At 42.8% G+C, this 22635-nt stretch overlaps 1 protein-coding gene across 2 annotated transcripts in view; it reads left to right on the top strand.

Moving 5' to 3' along the window:
- GRIN2B (glutamate ionotropic receptor NMDA type subunit 2B) overlaps positions 1 to 22635 on the top strand; it is a 217702-nt gene that overhangs the window by 34494 nt on the left and 160573 nt on the right. For both annotated transcript variants that reach the window (XM_061450628.1, XM_061450629.1), the window contains one exon: positions 13372 to 13800. In XM_061450628.1, coding sequence (XP_061306612.1) covers positions 13390 to 13800 — 411 coding nt within the window. In that variant the 5' untranslated portion in view covers positions 13372 to 13389. The remainder of the gene's footprint in view (positions 1 to 13371; positions 13801 to 22635) is intronic.

The following is a 22635-nucleotide window of genomic DNA, read 5'->3' as shown; positions in this document are numbered from 1 at the left end:
TACATGCCTCTGGCAAAGAGGTAGTAGAAGCACCTAGTGCAAAGACCTCCGGGAATTTTACTGTACTTGAGCATCTTCATTTCTGCTGCATGCAAAAATGCCTCCTGGCTTGGAAATTAGGTCCTGCCACAGTGTCATCTTGACAGGACACCGAAGCAAGGTGCTGTGTCAGAGAGGCTTCACAGGAGGCCAAAATAACATTGGAGGGCTGATTTTTCTTCTTTAACTGAAAATGGGGACCAGTGGGCTGTAGTTCAACCCTGTGGAATAGACCTTGCCTGGAGAAGTGTAAAAGCTGCTTTGAGAAGGAGAAACAAGGAACCCTGAAAGTGAGCATAGTCCCAGGAGGTTCCAGGGATGTGAGTATTGTGCTTGAGGTGAAATTTGGAGGGGCAGTTCATACAGCCAACCAGATTTGCTTTCTTTATTTCATTTTAGGGGTCAGAAGATACTAGCGGTGTGTAATCTTTGGCTGTTCAGGATATGAATATTGGTTCTGTTATATACAAACAAGGAGATACCTAGCTAAAGACTTCAGCCTGTTGCTCATTGAATGCTTTATTGTGATGGCTATCTGGCGCTATAACCTCAGGATTGCGCAAAAGCCCCTCACAGAGCAGAACTGGTGCCTCAGATGCTACTGTAGCATTTCAAGATGGCCAGTGTGAAAACAGCCCTGACTCTATATCCAGCAAACCTCCACCTCCTCGCTGAGCGGTGCCTCTGCTCCCTCCATAAGCAACTCGTGTGAGGGAGAGCAGCTGCTCTGTGCCAGGGGCTGACCCCTGGCATGGCAGCAAGGTTTGGGTTTCTATTTTAGAAGCTGATTTCCTAACAAAGGCTAGTCTAGGTGTAAAAGGGTTGCAACTTGAACATTGTCTCCACTTCCTGTTTTCAGGAATACATGAATTTAGTGCATTTAGGAACTGGTGCTATTTCATGTCTGGCAGGAAAGGGGTAACTGGTCTTCTTGCAAAGAGTTGCTTCTCTCACCTGCTTTCCTCTGTCATAGAAATGCAGCCTCATCTGCTGGCCCAAGATGAGATGAAGTGCACAGATACTAATTTTTTATATATATAATAACAACTGTTTAGGTATAAATAAATATATAGTGTGTGCATATATTAAAAAAAAACCCGCATACACACCCTCATTTTATCTTATACATAATTCTGCAGAGGGAACACACTATAGTCTTCCAACATTTGCTCTGTGGCAGCATAACCCAGAAAATGGTGGAAACTGGAGGAAGAATTTGAGTTGGGGTGGACTACACCACCTTTTCTCTTGACTCCAAAACTACTCCAGTTTTTATTGACTGTCTCTGGTCAACAAAAAACTCCCCCAGAGCAGACCAGTTGCTCTCTGTACAGTTATCAATGACAACAGACACCCTGTGGCTGCCAGCACTCCTCAAAAACTGTTGTGTTGTGAGACACCACATGTCTCACTCAGGTGTTCAGGAGGTACAGCTCAGTGTAGTTTGTGACAACCACAGGGCAGCAGGCTGCATACAATTTGTCAGGCAGGGGCTCAATCAGAGGTAGAAACTCACTTTTAGTCTGAACTTAACGGCAAAATTCCCTCCTTCTTCCTGCAAATATTGGGAAACTACAAGTTCAGAGGGACCAATAAAAGAGACTAATGACTGCAGAGAAGCTGTCAAAGCTATTAGTCTCTTCCCCTGGGTCCCAGGGCTTGCAGGGTTTGTAGCTGTAGGGCACTTTTACTCATGGCCTGGCCTGAGGGCATGGGCCCTCTGAATTATATCTGAAAACTTATTCTTTATGAATCCCAGGTTTTTGGCACCTCAGGCACTGTAGCCCTAGCCAGGACTTGGGGTCGCTGGGCTCTGTGGTGTAAGGCCAGGATTTTTGCTTAGGAGGGAACCAGAGCTCCCAGGACTTTCAGGTCATGCTACAAAAGCCTTGTGAGCTCTCTGACCACCCTCCCCAGATCTGTTTAAATCCAGGGTCTCCACTTCCGAGGCTCACACTAGGAGATACTGTATTTTGAATTTCTGCAAGTGAAATGAGATAGAGCTGGGCTTTACATCCCACTGTTAAAGAGCTGCTGGAACCAGACTCCCTGGATCCGTGGCAGACCCCAGGGCAGATCTCTGGATGAAACAGGGGTTTTCTAGGTCTGGATTGAAATTTCTCGATGGATGGGTGCTGGTGTTCAGAAAAGCTGCCCCTCCAGCCCAGACGCTGGAGGCTGGCTGCCCACTGCAGCTCTGCCTTGCTTTCCAAAGCTCTGCATCGCTCTCAATTTTCCTTGCCAGCAAGGAAACTGCTCTGGAGTAAGTGAAAATTTGTCATTATGGGTTGAGATATTTTCATGAGAATAGGCTTAACAAACCAACATTTGCTGACGACATGTTGTTTCATCAGAAACTACTGATCAGCAGTATGTTGCAGTTTGAGTCAATGTGGCAAAGTTGATATTGAGTATCAGGGATTTTGCTTGGAAACCAGCAACTATTTATGGTATTACAGCAATTCCTCTCTCTCTGCTCCTAGCTAAACTAGGATTTATTGTCCTGAAGATCTTGGACATACAGGTTTTAATGCACTCTACTGGGATCCTGTGAGTAATGTTGGGTATGATCTCACAAGAAGACATTACTGCCTTCAGGGAAATGCAATAGAAGGCAATAATAATAATCTCAGCTCCTGTGAGCTTCTTATCCTGTGAGATTATTATCTCAGCTCCTGTGTCTTCCATCGCTTGAGAGCCAAAAGTACTTTAAATACCATAAATAATTAAGCATTATAACTCTATGAAGCAGAGAAGATGCATCTCTCTCTCTCTCTGATGAGGAGAATAAGGCAAAGGGTGAGGAAGAAAACAATGGTGTTTACACTTTCAAAAAATGCTTATTGATTTTAGATGGTGGTATGAAGGATTAGAACAAGACTTCACTTGCTGTGGTTCATCCCCTACATGCTTTCAAGATTTAAAACCAGGTATCTAACAGTGTGAATACAAGTGAGCTAAGAGGTACCAAGGATGGACCAAAAATATGTCAGTGAGGAAAAGAATGACTGTAGGAGCCATGAATGGCAAAAAATAGTTTAGAGGTAAGTGATGGATAGAGAAATCTGAAAAGTGTGGTAGTTCATGGCATAATTGTACCTTGAAGGAAGTTCATGTGAAATACTGTAATTCTGGATTTTCTTTTATACTAAAACTCTTACACTGTTTTGAAAGTGTAAACTAACATGAAAGCATAAGTAACTCACAGCTGCACTTTGCCCATATTATTGATTTTTATTTACTGGTAGGGTATTCTTTATTGTGACAATTGTCTGGGCTTGGTGGTTTTTCTCTCTTACTACTAATGCTTTTTTCCCCTGATGCAAATGTAAGCTATAGTGACTTCTTTTGTGTAAATGAGATGTGGTCTAAGGGAGCTGAGCTGCACCGTGAGGGAGCCAGCAGTGGAGATGGGCTAGGAGGAGGTATGGGCTGATACCTCCACACATCCATTAGCTGGCACACGGAAGAACATAGCTAGGTGAGCTACTGAAAAGGTAGCTTGAAGCAGCCAGCATAAATGGATTCAGGAGGTTAAAGAAAACACTAAGACAGAGGATAAAATGCATGGAAAAGGCATTCAGCTGAACCAGATGCAATCTGTTTGCTTGTGCCGGACTGGGAATTCCCATCCCTGTCCCTGAAGCATCAACTGCAAGTGACTAGCTGTGGTCCAGATGGGGCTTTGCCTGTGTATGTTTCTGTCATTGCAACTCTGTAAATATGATCGACTGCTGAGCGGAGGGAGAGGTCAGTGGCTGCTGGGCTGGGTCCCTCCAGCTGGGAAAGCTTTCTGGACACTATTGATTCAAGGTCTTGGTGAGATGAATTGGCCCTGACCTGTCATACAATTGCAGGCACAGCATGGTCTGGTGCACAGCACTAATGTACTGTGAAAGCATAGTGTATCCAGAGACTTCATGGCTGGTGCCTTACTGGTCATTGAACTCAGGGAGAGAAAGATAGGGAAGGGGGAGGATGTTGGGTGGGGAGAGTAAAGAGAGAAAGGAGAAGAAAAATGAGACCACAAAGATTTCCTGATTTGCAGTTGTCAGTTCTCCCTTCATTCTGGCATTAGAATTTATAGTAAGGATCAAGTCTTTCTAAATGGATGAATCCTTTTGTGGATGCTTCTGGGTTGGAAGTGTACAACTCCAAACATCTTGAATGGCACTATCTTTGATGACACACACTGGGCTTCCCTTGTTACTTTTAGGCAGATTTTGTTATGTTTTTCTATAAGTGGCGATAACAGGAGCATAGCAGTCCTTTACCAAGAATTGAAGTGAGGAAAATGAAAGGGACCAGGGATGGGCAAGTACAAAGAAGGAGACTCACAACAATGTTTCCTGGGTACTCAGCCATCTTTTCTAGTGGGCTGATCAGAGCTAGATTTTGACCCTGTTGGCTCTGGCATGCCATTTTGCCCATGCTAAACACACATCTTGGTCCCTCTTGCTTCCAGGTTAATTCCCTGTCTCATTTCATGAGCAATGCTGGCATTTTCATGATGACCCTTGGTGACTAAACCCCATTTTCCAAAATGCTGCATCCTAGTGGAAATCAGAGGTCACAGGGCTCTCGAGAGGTGCTGGCAATTTGTAAAATGCGACCCATCAGTTTCCATAGCACTGCTGCTTTTTCCTGAACCAGCTCAAAGGTTGTGTCTCTTTCTGCATCCTGCTGCTTCCACTTATTGGCTCCTTTGCCCCACTCACATCTTTGCCGCCCTCACATCTTGGTGTTTCGGGCACCAAGCCACCTTCTCTGCCATTTCTGCTGTCTGTAGCACCTTCATGAGAGCCTGATCAGGTCTGGTGAGCTCTGGTACTCTGCTTTAGGGCTGTTTAAGATTTGCTGAAACAGTGTCACAGTGAGCAGAGGCTGTGAGAATAGTTCTCCTAGCTTGCCCTTGGTGCATAGGCTTCAAGACTGAAACTTGCACTCATGGAGATCTTTCCTAAGGGCCAGGCATGTTTAAGTTTTAAAGCTTTATCCCATGTCATACGTGGTATCTGAGGAGATTGGCAGCAAACTGGATGACTGTATCCGAAGTGCAGGTGTAGTTTGAGGCTGTTTCCTTCTGGTTCAGATGTCCTTTTTGGGATTTTCAGCATTGTAGGAGAAGCTATCACTCAATTTCTGCCTAAAAAAGAAGAAAAAAACCCATATTTTCTTTACCACTTGTGATATGTTTTAAGAAACCTTTGCGATTTGGCTTTTATAGTATTTACATCTGGCATCCAAGGAACTTAAGACTCTCTCTTTATGTGAGACTTTGAGTAACCCATGGGATCCCAGCAGTGGCATAGCATTTGGCAGCTGCCTTCAGGAGATAGTGCAGTCTCTGCCTCTCTGCTCTCTGTTTTTCCTTTAACAAAATGATGCAGGGGACAAACAGGTACTGAGTGAGGTGCAATAGAGAGTTTCAGGAATGGAAAAGTCCTTCCAGCCTTGGAAGCAAAAATTCTCCTCTCTTTATTAAATTTTGAATTTCAATATAATAATCTGCCAATACACTAAATGCAGAGTTGATTAAGATGGAATAGAAAACCTCAGATTAATACAACAAATAATGAGAAATGAGAAAGATGTGTTCTCCAAACCATCCAAGTGAAGTTAAATGTGCATTTCTCATGGGTATTAATGGATTGGAGGTATTTAAATCCTGAGCTTTTGGAAAATCCTTGTTCTCGTGTTGTTACTGTGCTGTTGATTCCTGCTCGGAAATGAAAACTGGAAGTGGAGAATTAAGAAAGGAAGGAAGGGATTGACATATGGATTACTGAATTGTTCCAGTTTGATTTTAATTGGCAAAACCAATGTTGCTCTGATGCAGTGTTCTGCTGCCCGTTTATACCCAGTCTTGCACTTCAGGAAGAAAAGCTGCTTTCAACCATACTGAAATCCCTTTGGAGGGGCCCTATGCACACAACAGTGCATCCCTTGTTTTGTATGATCTTGCTGTGAGCCTGATCCAGTTTTGAGATGAGACAGATGACAGTCAGAAGTGGTAAATGGTGCACGTCTCGTAAACTTTGAAACTCTTGTTTTAAATGGAGCATGCATGGAGTGACAGCTGTGGCAACTGAACCCTCCAGGTGGTGAGGATATTTCAGTCTCTGGCAGGGAGGGCCTGTTTCATCCCCCTAAATTTGTCCAGCAGGATTCTGGTGGGGGGCGTGAGATCCTGGCAGGGGAATAGTGTCTCCAGTCCGGCTCTGCAAGCCAGGCTTGCAGAGAACAGTGACTGTGCCAAGTCTCTATGCTCTGGCATTTAGAAGTTGGCACTGGGCAATGCCAGACTGACCTGCTGTCTCTCTTAATGGCTTTCGTGTGTGTGACACTGAGTCCCGCAGCTCTGCACGTGTGTACCAGCCTGGGTAAGCAGGTCAGACTTGCTCCTGCTCTCCATTGCCTGGCCATTACCTTCATCCTCCCTTGCTCATCCTGATGAGGACCTGGGGGGACTCAGCTTACAAGGAGGGGTGAACACAGCTGAACTTCTGTTCCAGCAGAGGATAGTCCCAAGGGGTGATCAGACGACCATCTACAGGCATTTTCACGGTGGAAGCGGTGAGTTGAGAGAGAGAAATTGTTTAGTCTGGGTGAAGGAGATATTATTAAAGTAACATGGTAGCTTAGAAAAGGGAAAATTTGGGTTGAGTTTAGGGAAACATTTCTAAATGTGACCCTTGGAGCCATCTCCTAGCAGTGGTAAAATCTTATTAAGCCATTTCAGAGCAGGTAGTGTGCTAAAGCAGATGCCATAGACAGCCATCCTGAAGTGACTGGGGGAAGGGCAAGACTATTAAACAGAGTATTTTAATTTGTAATTTCTATGAATCACTTGGTGTTGGTCTCAACAGAAGCTCTCAGGCTGTGGCTGTATCAGCTATCACCCGTGATATGCAAAATATGTGGGTGGGAGGGAGTAGGAAGGACACTGGGAACTTACCCTTGGGCAAGCTTACAATAATAAGACATAGTTCTTCATCTGTTAGGAATGATATGGGTCTAATTGATGATCAAAGCATTCTATGTACTGCCTAAGTGTAGGGAGAAAATTCTCTTTTGCATGGGGCAGAAAAGAGAAGCACTTTTTCACCACATCCTTCTACACACCTGTCGGATAGACAGAGAAAGCTAGCTGTTGAAGATGGGGAGGAATGAATATGTGATATATAGGATGAATCTGACACTGCCCAAGTCACAGAGGAGTTGTTACCTGGTTTAATTAAAAAAAAAAATCCCACAAAAAAAACAGCTTGAAAGAAAATAAATAGAGAATAGAAGTTAAACGTATGTGCTACTTTCCACCCAGCATCCATGGAAGGAAAGCTAGCAGTGAGGTATTGCGAGAGAGCTCCAAGGGCTTTGAAATATTTGTCTGGGGGTGTGTGATGCATTCCCCCAAATAAAAAGACTGACTTGAGAGAAATAAGGGAAAAGAAGAAGCATTTTGCAAGTAAGTTAGATAGAAATTAATCTGTGGGGCAGTACAGGCATGATAAAGGTACATGTTGGAAAGGGAATGGTTGTGAAGAGTAGAAAGAAGACCTGCCCAAAAGGCCTTGGTGAAATGTTTCTACTCCTGTCATAGGAACATTCATATATCAGAATGAGAATATAAGTCATGTTCAAAGCTAGTTAAAATAAACTGAGCTGCACAAGATTTCATCTAAAACTACTGAAATGCCCTTGGTGGAGCATTTACTCAGAGTCACCATAATGAACCATTTTGGTCTAGGTGATGGATTGTTCTTGCATTCATCACTGTGCGTGGCACTTTCCATTGTCTCCAGTCTTTGCCATCTTCCTACTGTGAATGTCATGCAGCATCATTCATTTTGTTTATCAGCACCTGAAGTGTGCAGGCACTTCTAAGACATATCCATCATGACCCAGATCCATCCCCCTCTTCTTCGTCTTTGTTTACAAAATTCCTGGAACAACAGTGCTGTGAGCCAGAAGATTTATGGGCACTTATGGCACCTGCCTGGTAAGCAGTAACAGGGGGAACAGCAGTGCAAGAGTTGTCAGCGTACAAATAGCCTGAGCTGAAGGTGCAGTAGGACAGTGATTAAAGCAGTGTTAGAATGCTTCTTCAGAGGTATGCAATAAGCAGTGTGTTTGGGCTGGGGATGACATGAACCACGAGAATGGGAGGCTGTCCTAAGCTGGAATCAGGTTGCCAAAAATCGGGCAGTTGGAGAAACTTAGGTCCAAATTATAGCATGATATACAGCTTTAAGCCCCAGCTTTTAGGAGTAACAGTTCAAGACTGCAATCAGTCCTGCTCCTTTCTTTGCATGGATGGTTGTAGCCCCTGAAGTTTGTCTGTAAGGCAGGTAGTAGACAGATTAAATATGTAGTATTTTTTTGCAGTAGGTAAACACAGAAATAATGTTCTTCTTTGGTCTGGGCATAGAGTAATTTCCTTGCCAGACAGCCCAGTAGAATGCCTAGTGGAATGTTAATTTCTCTACAGCTTCTTCTAGTGTACTTGCTATTCCCTGATGCTGTGTTGGATACCAGGCACAGAGCATCTTCCAGCTTTGTAAAGTATCTCACAGGTGAGATGGATTTCTTTCTACCCCCAACTAGGGCCTGAAACACAAGGACTGCTTTTTGATTCATTGTCTGCTGCTCAAACTGTCAGAGAAATGAAGCCATTGTGAGTTATGATACTGTCAAAGATTGTAAAATACTGAAGGATATGGTAACACTGATGGCTAACACTGGGGCTGGCAGGACATCTCTCTCTAGGTAGTAGTGGGATTGAGGGTGGTGGTGAGTCCCAGAACTGGGATAGGGATCAGGGATGAGTGTAGGACTAGGAATTAGCATTGTAGTTGGTGCAGATGCAAAATTAGCTGTTGAATTTGGATCCTGTGGCTTGAAGTTCTTCAACCAGTACTGGGACCTCATTGGAGATCCCAGTTAGCAGAGCCCAGAAAGCACCGGGATATGAACTTTCCAGTGGCTGTCCAGGGAAGTACAGAATGGGGAGGCTGGAGGTAAGGTGATGCTGCTCTTCTTCCGATATGGAGCCAATGTACCTGTGAAGTTCTCTTGGCTAGTGCACACTGTTCAGCCTCCTGTCCCAAGCATCGTTGTCTTCCTAATTAGGAAAACTGCTTTCAAGGCAGATTTTTGTCGGGGACTGCACTATCACAGTACTTCCTTTCCTCTTGCTGTCTTGAGCTTGGAGATCAGGTTTTGGGGACCCTGCAAATACCCTCCCTAGGGGCTATTGTGCAAGGCTACCTAACTGGCACGATTGCAGAAAAAGGAGGTACCAGCATAGGCACACGACAAAACTGCCCCAGACTCCTGAGACCAGCCCATGTTCTCAATCAGCTTCTTTATCTGACCTGAAGATTGCCTAGCGTTGTTGTAGACTGCCTGAATAGTACTCTGTTTACAGTTAGCCTGGTTGAGTGCACAATGACCTATTTGTGTACTTTCTGTATTTTGAAATATTGTCCAGAAATAATCTCTAAATGCTGAGCTGTATTTTGCCTGTGCAGCCTAATTTTCTATTAATACCTATCTTAGGTCTGATCCACATAAAAATGCAGTGTCAAATAGGGTTCTCATGATATTTTTAAGCAATCTAACCTTTGGTCCTGGCCAAATTCCAATCTGAATAATTACTGTCTGACTACCTACATTCCTCTTGTATTTTCAATTGGAGAAGTTAGCTTTCCCTTCCTGTTTTAACAGTGATTGTGTAACATTGCTCTGCAGCACTAAGTAGATGCTGCACTCCTCTACAATGGTGGATGTGTTTTATTGGTAAGTAAAATGAGATTATAGAAGTATAATGGTTTTACAGGCATGTTTATACCTAAATATAGACATGTCTGCAAAACCACTTTGTCTAATGGCCTTGTCACATATTATTTTCCAGAGAGTAAGAGACAATACAGTAGTGTGGAGTAGTGTGTAAAGGATTTTACTTACCAGACTGGAGTTTGGGATTTCCTACATTCTTTTGGAATGGCCAAATCACAGAAAGTACTCCAACAACAGTGTTACCCCACACCACCACTAAGGGAAAAACCTGCTCATGTAATAAAATACACTGGTATGTTTTTAAAATTATTTTTAATTGGTGAAATTAGACTCTAGCAATATTAAAGTTACTTGAAATAACTATGGGCAAATACCCTGGTTTACAACTGCAACCTTGTAAGGTGCTTTTGAAATTCTTTGTGTGTGAATTTCTCCATTTCTTTTCCTTGTTGGAAACAAGAACACCACTCAGGAGGAGGTTTGCATGCTGCCTCCAGTGCTTCCTTGACTGTGTGCCTCAAACTTTTGCATATGAACAGTGTAGAAATTAATGAATAAAACTTACTGCTCTGTGTGTGCAAAAACACATTTACACAATTGTTCTGTGGTCACCTTACTCTGATGATAAGTCTGTGTTGGCTCACCCATGCCTCTCCTCTACTAGTGCACATTCAAAAGGGGCTTGTAGTGAGCCAGACCAGAAGAAAAAAGGGAGATGGGGTTGGTGCTGCCACATTTGTCCCTTTCCCCAGCACCTGGCATGTGCATGTGAGCAGAAGTGGCCCCGAGGAGGGAAGGGATTGTAACACTGTGAGCACCCCTTTTGTAGTCTTGGAGCAGCTCAACTCTGTGCTGTGAACCTGTTGCTGCCTTATGGGAGCTGAATAGTGGAGGCCAACACTCAGCCCTGGCTTGGATGTGATTTATTTGTGTTCTGCAGCCTTATTGCACCCCTGGCTCCCATCCTATGAGGGAGCCCTCCCTGGACCTGGTACCTGCTATTCCCTCAGAAGGATACTGGACCTCCTCTTTGCATTAGCTTCTTCCTAGTCCTTGCTGCTCCCTGCATATCTGGCCAATTCCTGAGGATCTAGCACTGTATAGGAATTCCATTTTCCATTTATCTTGTCTCGAATGGAAAAATCTGCTGGGGGGCCACATCTCGTGAGCTAGGCACCCAACAGATTGGCATGTGTGCTCTTCAGGATGTGGGCTCTTTGCTGCTGTTTGAAGGTAGAGATGAGAGAGGTTTCTTGGCTTTGATGTAGGTGAAGGGAAGGGAACAGGGTTCTTGGATGGTATTTTTCCCAGTGGAAGAATTATTTGGGCACAAAGGCAGGCAGCTGCCATGACTGCCTGCATATCTCCTGCATCGCTGCTATATGAGCCCTCGGTTGGAAGGTCCTGTAAAGTATTCCTGGTGGGAAGGGGCTGGGAAAAAACTACACTTTGGTCCCTGGCCATCACAGCTAGCCATTGCCTAACCAAGTGTAATATACTGTGTAAATCTATGCAGAGGGATCACAGGAGACATATTTTAAAGAGAACAAATATAGCATTAAAGTCAGTGAGCAAGAGAGTGAGAGACAGAGAGCGTGTAGCATGCATTAAAGTTAATAAAGCATTGCAGGAGTGGGGACTGCATTTCACTGTGAAGGAATCTAATTTAGTGACTCGTAATTGGAGGATAACAGTCCTGCTGGAATGAAGTTATCTGTTCATTTTGCCAAACTCTCAAAGTCTCTTGGTTCTCCTTGTGAGCATCTCTTGGAAAGTGGATCCGTCAGAGAGTTTAGAATCGATCGGTGCTTCACACCCGTGGTCCCTTTCAGCCTCTTAAGTGGATTTGGTTCCTCCAGTGCATATTTATTATGTATTTTATTATCTGCTTATTTTTCTGGTACTATCAATGCAGGATGCATACTCTCTGCTTAGCATGACAATGAGGGAGCAGGTGCTGAGCTTCTGTGTTCTCTTGGGCAGGACAAGATAAGGCCCCTTGTTCTCTTTCTCTTTCTGTGGGTGATGTCAGTTACGGCTGTTTTGTGGACAACCAGCCTCCCCAAAGAATTGCCATCCTTCTCCATACTGCTGTTGCTTTCTGTTCATTTGACAGGGACACGTGTAGCAGCAAACAGTATGGAAAGGTCCCGTTCCTGGACCAGAAGTGTAGTGCAAAGAAGCACAGGGCTGGTGTATTTATTCCAAGTGAGCCTGGCTGCTGAAGAACAGTCATGGGTGTGAATAGCTGACTAGGATGTTTTGTGCTGAGGGAAAGTCTTCTTCAGTTTGAAATGCCTGAAGTCTGCTTGTGACAGCAGCATGGCCCTGGGTGGGCACACTGAGCAGGGCTCACTTCCCACAGCGTTGGTGGGCAAATGGGGCAACATTGCTCAGCTGTTGCCCCCAGACCAGGGGGTTCTGATATTTACGCTGCATAGATGCTACAGGATTAATTCAATGGTGTTTGTGAAGTGCCTTGAGGATGAAAAATGCTGTGAAAGTATGAACTGATATTAAAAAAAGTCTGAATAAAGAAAGAACTAGGAACAATCCCGCAGGGAACAGTCCTACTCAGGCAGGGGCTGGAGAGATGACCTCATCGGGTTTTTCCATTTCTACTGTTATGATTTCAAAATAAAGTGGACATGTTTAGGAAGAAGATCTGTGTAACATCCCTGGCTGTAGTAGCTGAGGGTGAACCTTTGTAAGCTCTGTGGGTCTTACTGCTTCTGGGCGAAAATAGCTGTCATAGGGGCTTGGAGGGAATGTCTTCTCCACACTGCACTGATCCATTTTTGGACACAACTGATAGGGATTTTTGGGTTCCTGGATTTTTGTGTTCCTGGATTTTTAAAAAGAAATGAACCTTGTATGGGTGAAAGGCATATGGCTGACTGTACTACAGACTGGAGCTGTGCGTGTCCTCGTGGTAAGAAGGTTGTGTGTAATGGATACACCATACACATAGATTCAATGGTCCTGATAATTTGTCCTCACTTTATTCTGGAGGGGCTGTGCTAAGAAAGTAAAAAGAAGTCCTTATCTGCCTGGTCCCTTTAGCCTTTCTGCCTACACCTCTAGCAGAAGGCCAAACTGATCACAAGCACCAGTAATTCCTTTGTGTTGAGGGTAAGCACTTAGACATGGGCTTGACATAAGCAATTAATTTCACCAAGACAGCTGATCAGCCATCAAAGGACAATTCTCTATCAGTTTTGACTTGGGTCTTAGAGTGACATGGGACCTGAGAGGTGACATGATCCCATCTTCTGCTGACAGCTGTTCTTTGAAGTGACTCTAAACTCTGAACTGGAGGTTGGACTGGTCTGGCTCCTCCAAGTTCAACAGAGTACTGAATGCAGCCAAAGGGCTGGGTGTCAGGCAAGAAGGATGGGTGGGAGGAGAGCTAGTGGCTGAGGAACATCAATGGATCAGCCTTAAAGGCTGAGTGCATGATTGACTTGTCAATTAATCAGTTTCCCTTTCTCTTACTTTCCCCCTTTCCTGTTTTTTTATTTCCTCACTCAGGGAGTGTAAGAGCCGAAGATGAGGCCCAGGGTGGAGTGCTACTCTCCAGGGTTTTGGCTGGTGCTGGCAGTCCTCGCGACAACAGGGAGCGGGGCCCGTGCACAGAAAAGCCACCCAAGCATTGGCATTGCGGTCATCCTGGTGGGGACCTCAGACGAAGTCGCCATCAAGGATGCCCACGAGAAAGATGACTTCCACCACCTCTCAGTGGTGCCTCGGGTGGAACTGGTGGCCATGAATGAGACAGATCCCAAGAGCATCATAACACGCATCTGTGACCTCATGTCAGACCGGAAGATTCAAGGGGTGGTATTCGCTGATGATACAGACCAGGAAGCCATTGCCCAGATCCTGGACTTCATCTCTGCCCAGACCCTCACTCCCATCCTGGGCATCCATGGAGGCTCCTCTATGATCATGGCAGATAAGGTAAATTTGAGCTTTCTTCTATTGCATGCCTGCAGATCGAAACTTAAAATAGAAAGAAATAGCTTATTCTGTGATCCTAAGGTGTAGTCTCATGGGGTCGAAGGGTTGGGGGACTAGAGGTTCTCAGATTCAAAGGGAGATTAACAGGGCTAACTGTGTGTAGCACTGCTGAGAAGAGCCTATTAATCATGTGGAATTATCTGCAAGAGAGAAAAACTAGGAGGGAGAAGAGCAGGTAGAAGAGAGCTACAGAAGAATCAGCCCTTTTTTTCCTTCCTTAGAAGGATAAAGAGCCCCTGACAATTGTGATTTTTATTTTTTTTTAAGGTTTTATTTTTCCTGTATTTTACCTTGGAAGAGCCGGAGATGCTGGCTTGGATTTTTCCTGTGTGCATCTGGAGGACATTGTGGTATTGTCAGGGATGCTTAATACAGCTCTTACATCTTAATTGGAAAATAATTGAATCTTTAATAAAGCCATCCTTTCTCAGAAGTGTTCATTAGCTCCTGAAGTTAAATAGGTGTTAGCTAGAGCAACTAACCAGTCTGAACCAGTCAGGCTAAGTCTTTCTTTTTTCCACTGCTCTGTTTTATTCCTTCATATCACTGACATTTCACTGTTTCCCCAAGCCTCAGCCAGTCTTCTGGGGAATTACTTCACAAACACGCCTTCCTGCTACTGGTTTTGAACAGGGCAAGATGCAGAGGGAGCTGCATCTTTGGCCAGCTGATAACTCTTAGTTTAGGGGAGCCTCCACGGGATGCAGCTGGACCTGATACAAGTCTTCCCCTGGGAGGAGCAGGGCACCCAGCAATTCATACATGAGTATGCATTTGACCAGATGTTGTGGCTGAGAGTGGCCTTTGGGCCGCTGTGGGCCAGTGGGATTACCTGAGAGAAGTGTGCTGTCCCTTTCCCTGCAGGCTCAGTGCTAGACTGAGTGAGGACCAAGCCCTTTATTGGGAAGACACTTTTGACCATACTTTGTGCGTGACAAAAGAGTAAACAGGGACACAAGCCAACAACCTTTTTCTTTTACAGGTCACTTTTACGTAAATCTGAGACATTTATCTAGGCAGAAGCAAATCTAATTGAATGAAGGGGGAGAATTAAACTGGCCACTGTGGCAGCTTTTCCTCAGAAAGAGATCTAGTGGGCTGAGAAATACAGGCACTTTCTGCTTTATTTACCTTGTAAATAAATAATTCAGTGAAGGTTATTGTAGGCGAGTAAATGGGAATAAATTAATCACTCATTATTTTCTCACTCTTTGACCAACTGTTCAGTTGCCAAATAACATACAGTTAAAATACAGTGTTATTTTCTTATATCAGCCTTTGCACTAAAGAAGTCACTGAATAAAATAGTCACAGGTCTTTTTTCTCTCTCTCTCCTGGAATAGTTGCACATGTGATAAAGTCATTCTGCCCCATTCCACCCACATGTTTTGGAGGACAGTCAGGCAACAATGCTGCTTCTCCATGCTCTCCTGCCTGCTGCATTGCATAGTTATTGATGTCCATGCAAAAGGGGTCTGAAGCATTACTTGAGTGCTGCACTTCACACTTGTGGTGATATTGTATATCCTCTTTGAACAAGTGTAAGAGTTACTGATGCCAAACCTAAGCACTGGGGAAAGGTCCTTGTGACTTTGAACATGGCAGGCCAAGTTCCGATTCAGATTCCTGCAGTGTAAATCCAGCATAGTCCCATTGCCTTTGGCAGGATTAGAACAGATTTACGCTGCTGTAATTCAAAGAGAAATTTGGCCTATTGCACTTTGCAAAGATCTTTCTTTCTACCCATCTCTAGTCTCTCCTTGGGAAGGCAGGATCTCCCACGTCTGCCCTGTGTACCCCACTGTTTCTCTTCTAAAGAGCGTTCAGGCTGCCCACAAGGAGCAGAAAGGTGGAAGCCTTATGAATGGAGACCTCTGTTTTATCCAACTCCCTCTTTTTGTGGTTTTGCAGAGAGGAGAAGCAGGTTACATACAAAGACCTGCAGTTTTAGGAAAGGCCAAAATTTATTTATTTATTTATTTATTAATACAAATTGAAAAGGCTGACCTCTAACAGCCTCTGATTCACAGGTGTGTAATCTTTAATGGACAGTATTTATTTGATGAATTGAATTAAAATATGGTAAAGAGTAAATATATTGATATTCTACTAAAAATACTGAAGTCAGCCTGGTAAGTCCTTAAGAAAAAATAATCTATTTTCCACAGAGGGCCTTGACAGAGGCTTTGCTTTCAGTGACTCTTAGTCATATTCTTTGCAGATGAGTTGTGTGACTGGGGTTTGATCCTGCAAGCATGGATTGCTTCTTCCAGCATCCCCTCAACACCCACAGCAGTCAGCTGCGTTTGAACTTGCTCAGCATTTCACAAGTTCATCCCTGCACTTATAGCTTTGTTATGCTCCCTGTGTGTTTGTGATCAGTAGTGCCAATGCAAACCTAAAAACACTACAAGCCACTAACGCCTTAGTGTGACAAATAAGCCCCTCTTCTCTGGAGGTTAATGCAAAAAAACTCCTCAGTCAAACCACTTTTCTTGGAGTAGCATGTGAAATTCTTTTACTTTCAGTGAGAGTTTTGTAAGTGTTTCTGGGAGGAGATTTGAGTCCATGTGTAAAAAAGGCTTTGCAATATACTGTGAAGCTGGTAAATTAAAACACGAAAGGGTAGGAAAAAAGAAAAAAAGAGCATTTCAAGCTTGAATTTTCTTTTCTCCTGTATATATATACAGAAATATTGTATAATGTGCACTATAGGCTGACTTCCTCTCAGTTAATGTCCATCTAGCAGTTTGCTACCTGCCAGCTGGAGATCTGGGCATTGTTACAACCAGTGGGGAGGGGGAACCACCTGAGGACAGTTCACCCCACCCACCTCAGGGTGCCCTGAAATGCTCATAGGACAGTCTTGTCTCCCTCTGCCAAGTGCTGAAGAAGGCTGTACCCTGACTTGCTCATGGTGCCTCAAGTTAAATGCTATGAATCCTACTGCAAGCGAAACCTAGCAGGTGGAGGTATGTTGCTGGAAATGTAACATCTGGATTTCCTGATGGTTTTGTTCAAACTCATGCTTTTTAGTATTGCATTTGATTAAATTTTATGGATAATGTTTATATCTTCTGTTTTCCCCGTGTTTTGCTTTTTCCCTCTGAAAAATAAGTATACAGGAATTTGCATGTGTTTTTGCTGTCTCTCTCCTCGGTGCTGGTGTCCCTAATCCCACCTTCTTAGCTGTTACAAAGTGTTATGTTTAATCTTTGCCTAATTTGGCATCAGAAGAAAATGACCAGATGATCTGTGTGCACACTGTGACCTGGGTTTAGTTCCAGGAAAACAGTGAAGCGTAGACACACAATGTGCCTCACTTGAGCTCTGGAGAGACCACTTGGCTGAGGGAGAGTCTTGACATCACTGGTTCAGTCACTTTAGTCTCTGAATGTGCCAGCAGTGACACCAAACAGTGTGAACTGCAGCAGTCATTTTGTCCAGGCTGGGTGGCCTGGGAGTGATGGCTGAAGGGGGTCCAATAGCCGCTGTGACAGCTACTCTCAGAGGAACAAGGTCTGCAGCTGTGGGGCAGGGTAGAAACGTGATCACACTTTTTCAACCATGCAAGGAAACACATGCCCTTGTTTTGGTAGTAATATCTTGAAAATGGGCTAGGATGATGGTGTTATGTCACCTAGACCTTTGATGAGAAAGGGATCACTGACGATCTGTGTTCTAATCTGAAATAGATGAGATGGAAAGAAATGTGCACCACGACCAATGCTAGGTTCTTGTGATCCAAGAGCTTTGCTAGTGGAAGCTTCCTAGTCTCTTCAGTTTGCCTGAAGTTGCCATAATGACCTTTCTTTTTACAGCTTTGTAATGCCTGATCTAAGGCATTAGTTTGCATTGTCCAGAGAAGTGCAATGCACTTGTGACTGGTGAGCATATCTGCTCCCCTTCTAGTATTTAAAATAAGTTCTCCTTTCTCAGTTGTTTTTTGAATGCAGAAATTCAATACGATCGCAGTAAGGAAATAGATGATGGATAAGAATGCTGTGTGTTAAGAGACTGATGGTGGAAGGAAACCTTCAAGGCTGCAAACCAAGCTTCCATTCAGATAAGCAGACAAACCAATACCTTGTGTTTGCAGACCTGAGACTGGAAATCAGGGCTGGGCTTTTCTTCATTATATGTTCAATAGTAGTTAAAATGACTTCTTACTAGAACTTGAAGTAGAGGAGCAGTTACAGAAAAGGAAATAGCAATAACAATATACATTCATAGGTATCTTAAGAGTGAATTGTTCATATTTAGGATGCTTATTGTGTTGGAAAAGATTTAGCTTTTTGCCTAAAAATGACCACACCATTCAGCTGGTTGGTCTGTTTTGTAATGAGAGACTATTTGTTTAAAAAAATAACAGGAAATCTCAACTTGTTGATAATGAAAACAGAAAAGGTAAGGGCAAAAAATGCCTCGGGTTCTCTTTATAGCACAGCTGGTGATCGTAGTTTTTGGTGGAACTGTCCCTCACTATTTCTCCACAGTCATATTATTTTGCCAAAGCTTCTTGTCCTGTGCAGCTTTACAATAACACAGTGGTGCCCAGGCAGCACCTAGGAAAAATATTGGAAGAAGAGGATGATTATGTTTACCCAGCTGAAAATAATTGTCCTCTATCTTTGCATCACTTGCTATTTTTTCCAGGGTTTCCCCACACAGGTTACCCATACTGATGGACATAAAATGTTAGGAAAGAATAATCTGTTAAATTCGGTTGTGTCCATAATAAAATCTGTATGAAAGCTGCATGACACTGACCTGAAATCTAAAATCCCTGATCCATTCTAGGCCAGATTTTCCTTCCTTTTCTCACACAGCACAGAGGTGACTTTTCTGCTACTCTCTCCACTACCTTGCTCTTTCTTCCCCATTCACACCAAAGCTGCACCTCTACCTTTCCATCCCCACTTCATAAATCTCTGTCCCCTTTCTTTTGGTTTTCTGTCAAGGTTTCCAAGACATATTGTGTCTCTCTCAATGCTGAATGTAGCTGTGATCTCCATGGTGCTGCAGCAATGGTATTCTTTGGTATTTTGATAGGGAGGAAGTCCAAACTTGGACAATAGGTGGAAAGCACCAGGAAAGAAAATTAACTGCTGGTCAGAGTGCAGCGAAGTGATGCTGCAGGTAGAGGGAAGCTAAAATGAGTTGGATAAGCTGAGCACCTAGATTCACACTGAAACCAGGACAAAGTCAAAGACACTGGGACAGTGCTGCTAAAAGCAGAAGATCTGTAATTAAAAGGAAAGCACTTTCACTCTCGGGTTTCCAGAGGTTAAATAATAGGGATGCATGGGGACTGCAAACCTCATTTTTTGGATGTAAATTTGTTTCATTTCCATTAGGGATGACATCTGAAGTTTTTAGAGTCCTTGTGTGAAGGAAAAAAGCAAAAGAAAAATTTCCCTTTGACTATGATTATATGAACTGAAGTGAAATAAATTCCAAACAAAATGCTGCTTAGAAGCAGGAAGGGGAAAAGACACATTTTGATCTACAGATGTTGAAAGAGTATGGTTCAATGCTGTCAGAAGATTTCTATCCCTTTTTTCCCTCCAAAGCAAAGCTGTATGCAGTTCATGTAATTTCACAAAGCATTTTCATTCCTCTGAAACGACATTTGATGATAGTAGTAGTTTAAATGTTCTTAGACTAATCTAGTGGTTAACAAAGATGAATTTGATTTGAAAAAAAAAAATATCAGCAGTTTCCCTGCAAGCTTTTAATAATTTTATTGAGGACATGATTAATACACTTCTGCTTTTTGGTACTCAATTTCATCTTGCTGCCAAATGAAAGTGCTGTGTTGCTTACCAATAGTGAACTAAATATCACGTGTTCTGAAACTACAAGTCTGCTGCAAAAGTTGGGGAGGGAGAAGAAAGGTGGGTCACAGAGATATAAACAATGAAAGCCAGTATTGTATGTCAATGTTGTTTTTTCCCATAACAACAGGCCAGGTGGATCTGTAATTTGGGTTTACATCTCTATCTAATCCACCCAAACAAAATGACATTTTTTCATATAAAGAAAAGGAATATAGGTAGCATATTTGTGTGGATTTTAATTATCATCTGAGAATTTCCCTAGAACAATTTTTATTACTTTACAAATGAATTACAGCACTTAAAATCCCTCAGATATTAGGAAACCTTGAAATGAACTTCTAAGAGCTTTAACCTCTCCCCAGGGCCATTAAATCCATCAGTGTTAGTTCTCATTTTATAAACAAGAGCTCAAGTGCTTTCATCAATATTATTTCAATTAAAAAAAAAAGACTTCAAAGAAATATTTTATTTCTTTTATTAAATATCCTATCAAAATAGTCTGCTTTTAAACTTGTGAAGTTTTCCTCTACTTTATCTCCCATTTTTTTTGGAGGAAATCCATTTCAAAGCCTTAACTTTTTGGGGGGTATTGTTTTCAAGAGTCACAAGAGAAAATAAGGAGTTTGATTTTCCCCCCACATACTCCACTTAAAAAAAAAAGAAAAAAAATAATCTGGGAACTTTCCCTGAAATATCCCCATCCAGTAGTTTCTACTTGATGCACTTTATATCTGCCCTGAGCCTTGGAAATAAAAAGCCTTGGAGACCTGAAGCCCGAAGGCACCCTCTGAGCTTGAGTGTCTCAGTGTTGGGGAAGAGAAAACCTGGAGGGACCCTGGTGAGGCTGCCAATGTATCCTGGGTGCTTTTGGGCGGCAGCAGCGCTGGGGCAGGGATAGGATGCTGAAGGAGAAGATGATTACACAGAGGCATGGTTGTCTTCCCTTGATACAAGTGGTCCCAGACCCACCACCAAGCAAAACTGAAGTCTGATTCCTTTACATCAGCCTTCTGTAGCTATTTATAAGCTACTTTATTTTGGGCCATAGAATTCTTTTTCCAGTAGTACTGAGCATTAGTTTTCTTCTCTTGTTATAGTGATGTTTTCTTTCGAGTGACAGAAGACCTTTCCTTGCCTAGCTCTGAATGTAACTGCTACAACATACCTGAGGGAAAGAGAAGCTGAATTAACTTCTTTCCAACTAATGTTTAAATGCGGTGTTGCCATTGTCTGCCTGGGAATAGAAGTATTGCAATATCTGTGAGGAAAAGACTGATTTCCACCCAGCTTGGACCTGGCAAGTAATGAGGCTTTTGTGAAGTCCTTTCTTGCTAGATTTCTAACTTTGATATTCACACTAATGATGTGTTGTTAGATCTCAAAATCTGTGAGCACTTATCTAAATAAAACCTGGGAGCTTGATGAGATCTGACCCATAGTTATTTATAATCATCATTATAACCCTTTTCTTCAAAACAAAAAAAAAACAACACAAAAGTTTTAAATCAATTTGTGCCATCCCCATCCAGACAAGGAGATTAGTTTCTTCATTCTAGAGCAGGCAGTCCTTTATTACAACCCGAAGCAGTTACTTGTCTCACAAAATCTAAATTAATTACACTCAAATTTGTCCCTACCCTAAACTGGCCTCAAATGAAATTGAAAACAGAGAGTGTGAAATTGCCCAATGCTGCTGCTTTAGATCTGCATGTCATTCCCCAGTAACTACAGGACAGAGAGAAACAATTCTTCCCAGGGAATCTCTTACTCTCTTTGCCTTTTATTTGCCTCATTAAGCAAGTTTGGAGGGGATGGATTATGAAGGAAGTTAAGGGAATTACATATACGCAAGCTGGAAAAAAACAGGGTATAGATAAAGATATAATTGTAGTCTGTGACTGTTAAGGGTCTGGAGGAACTGATATATGAAGACAGAGTGAAACAGCTGTATGTGTGTATTGTAGCTTGGCTGAACAATGAGTCAGGATGTGATTTATACACACAGTGAATAGAAGTAGACTGAGATTAGAGAAAATAATGCTTGGTGTAGCTGCCAGAAGTCGAAGTAGGAGAGACAGGATAAAGTTGAGAAAATATATTAAATAATATGTTGTGATATGTTAAATGACAATATTAAATGATACTTTAGTGTATCAAGAAAAAATTCAGGCACTGAGTTTTATCAGGATGTGCTCTAGTCTCTTTAGGGAAGAGCATGGAAAACATTTTGCTGTTTTTAAGCAGGACTGAACCAAATACTGGAGAATGTTATGTTGCTGGAGTGGAGGAGAAAGAGAATGAACAAGATGAGACAGAGGAAAGAAAACAGAATCTAGGGTAGTGGGAGGAAAAACAATAAAGAGAGTAAGTTCTGAAGGTGACTGAGAAAAACCCCAAGCAAAACCTATCGGCTCCGTTGAGGCATTTTTTCTCTGTGCTTTGGCAATAGCTTCTAGCTGCGCATCTGTGAGGCTCCTGATAATAACAATATACGTATGTTTCAGAGGAAGAGGGGAAGAAGGAATGATGTGGAGAGTCTAAAGGCAGGCAGGAAAAAGGCAAGAAAGGCAAGCACACATAGTGAGGAGGACTGATCTACAGGGTGCCAAGCAAGTCTACTAGAACGGAGTCCACACTGCAGCTCAGCTATAAAACATGACTTTAAGGCAGTTGCTCAACTTCTGTCTACAGCAATTTGCCCTTTGCAAGAAGACTATAACAATGTTTGTGTAAAGTGCTTTGAGCTCTACAAAACGCAAAGGCTACCTAATTGCTAGGGAGCAATTAACAGATTTTTCTAGCTGAAGCAAATACAATGCTTGATATGAAAATGTGGACTCTAGAAGGATAAGCTGTAACCCCTATTAGAGGTGGTTGAATAGCTGCAGCATACAGGAGAACTTTTTGTATTCAGGGCTGATAGTACCGTCTATTG

This window comes from Pezoporus flaviventris, unplaced genomic scaffold (assembly GCF_033815535.1).
Source record: "Pezoporus flaviventris isolate CSIRO_AGI_PZ_B2104156 unplaced genomic scaffold, CSIRO_AGI_Pfla_v1 ptg000011l, whole genome shotgun sequence".
NCBI lineage: Eukaryota > Metazoa > Chordata > Aves > Psittaciformes > Psittacidae > Pezoporus > Pezoporus flaviventris.
The sequence above is the reverse complement of the archived record's forward strand: the minus strand, read 5'-3'. Positions and strand labels throughout refer to the sequence as shown.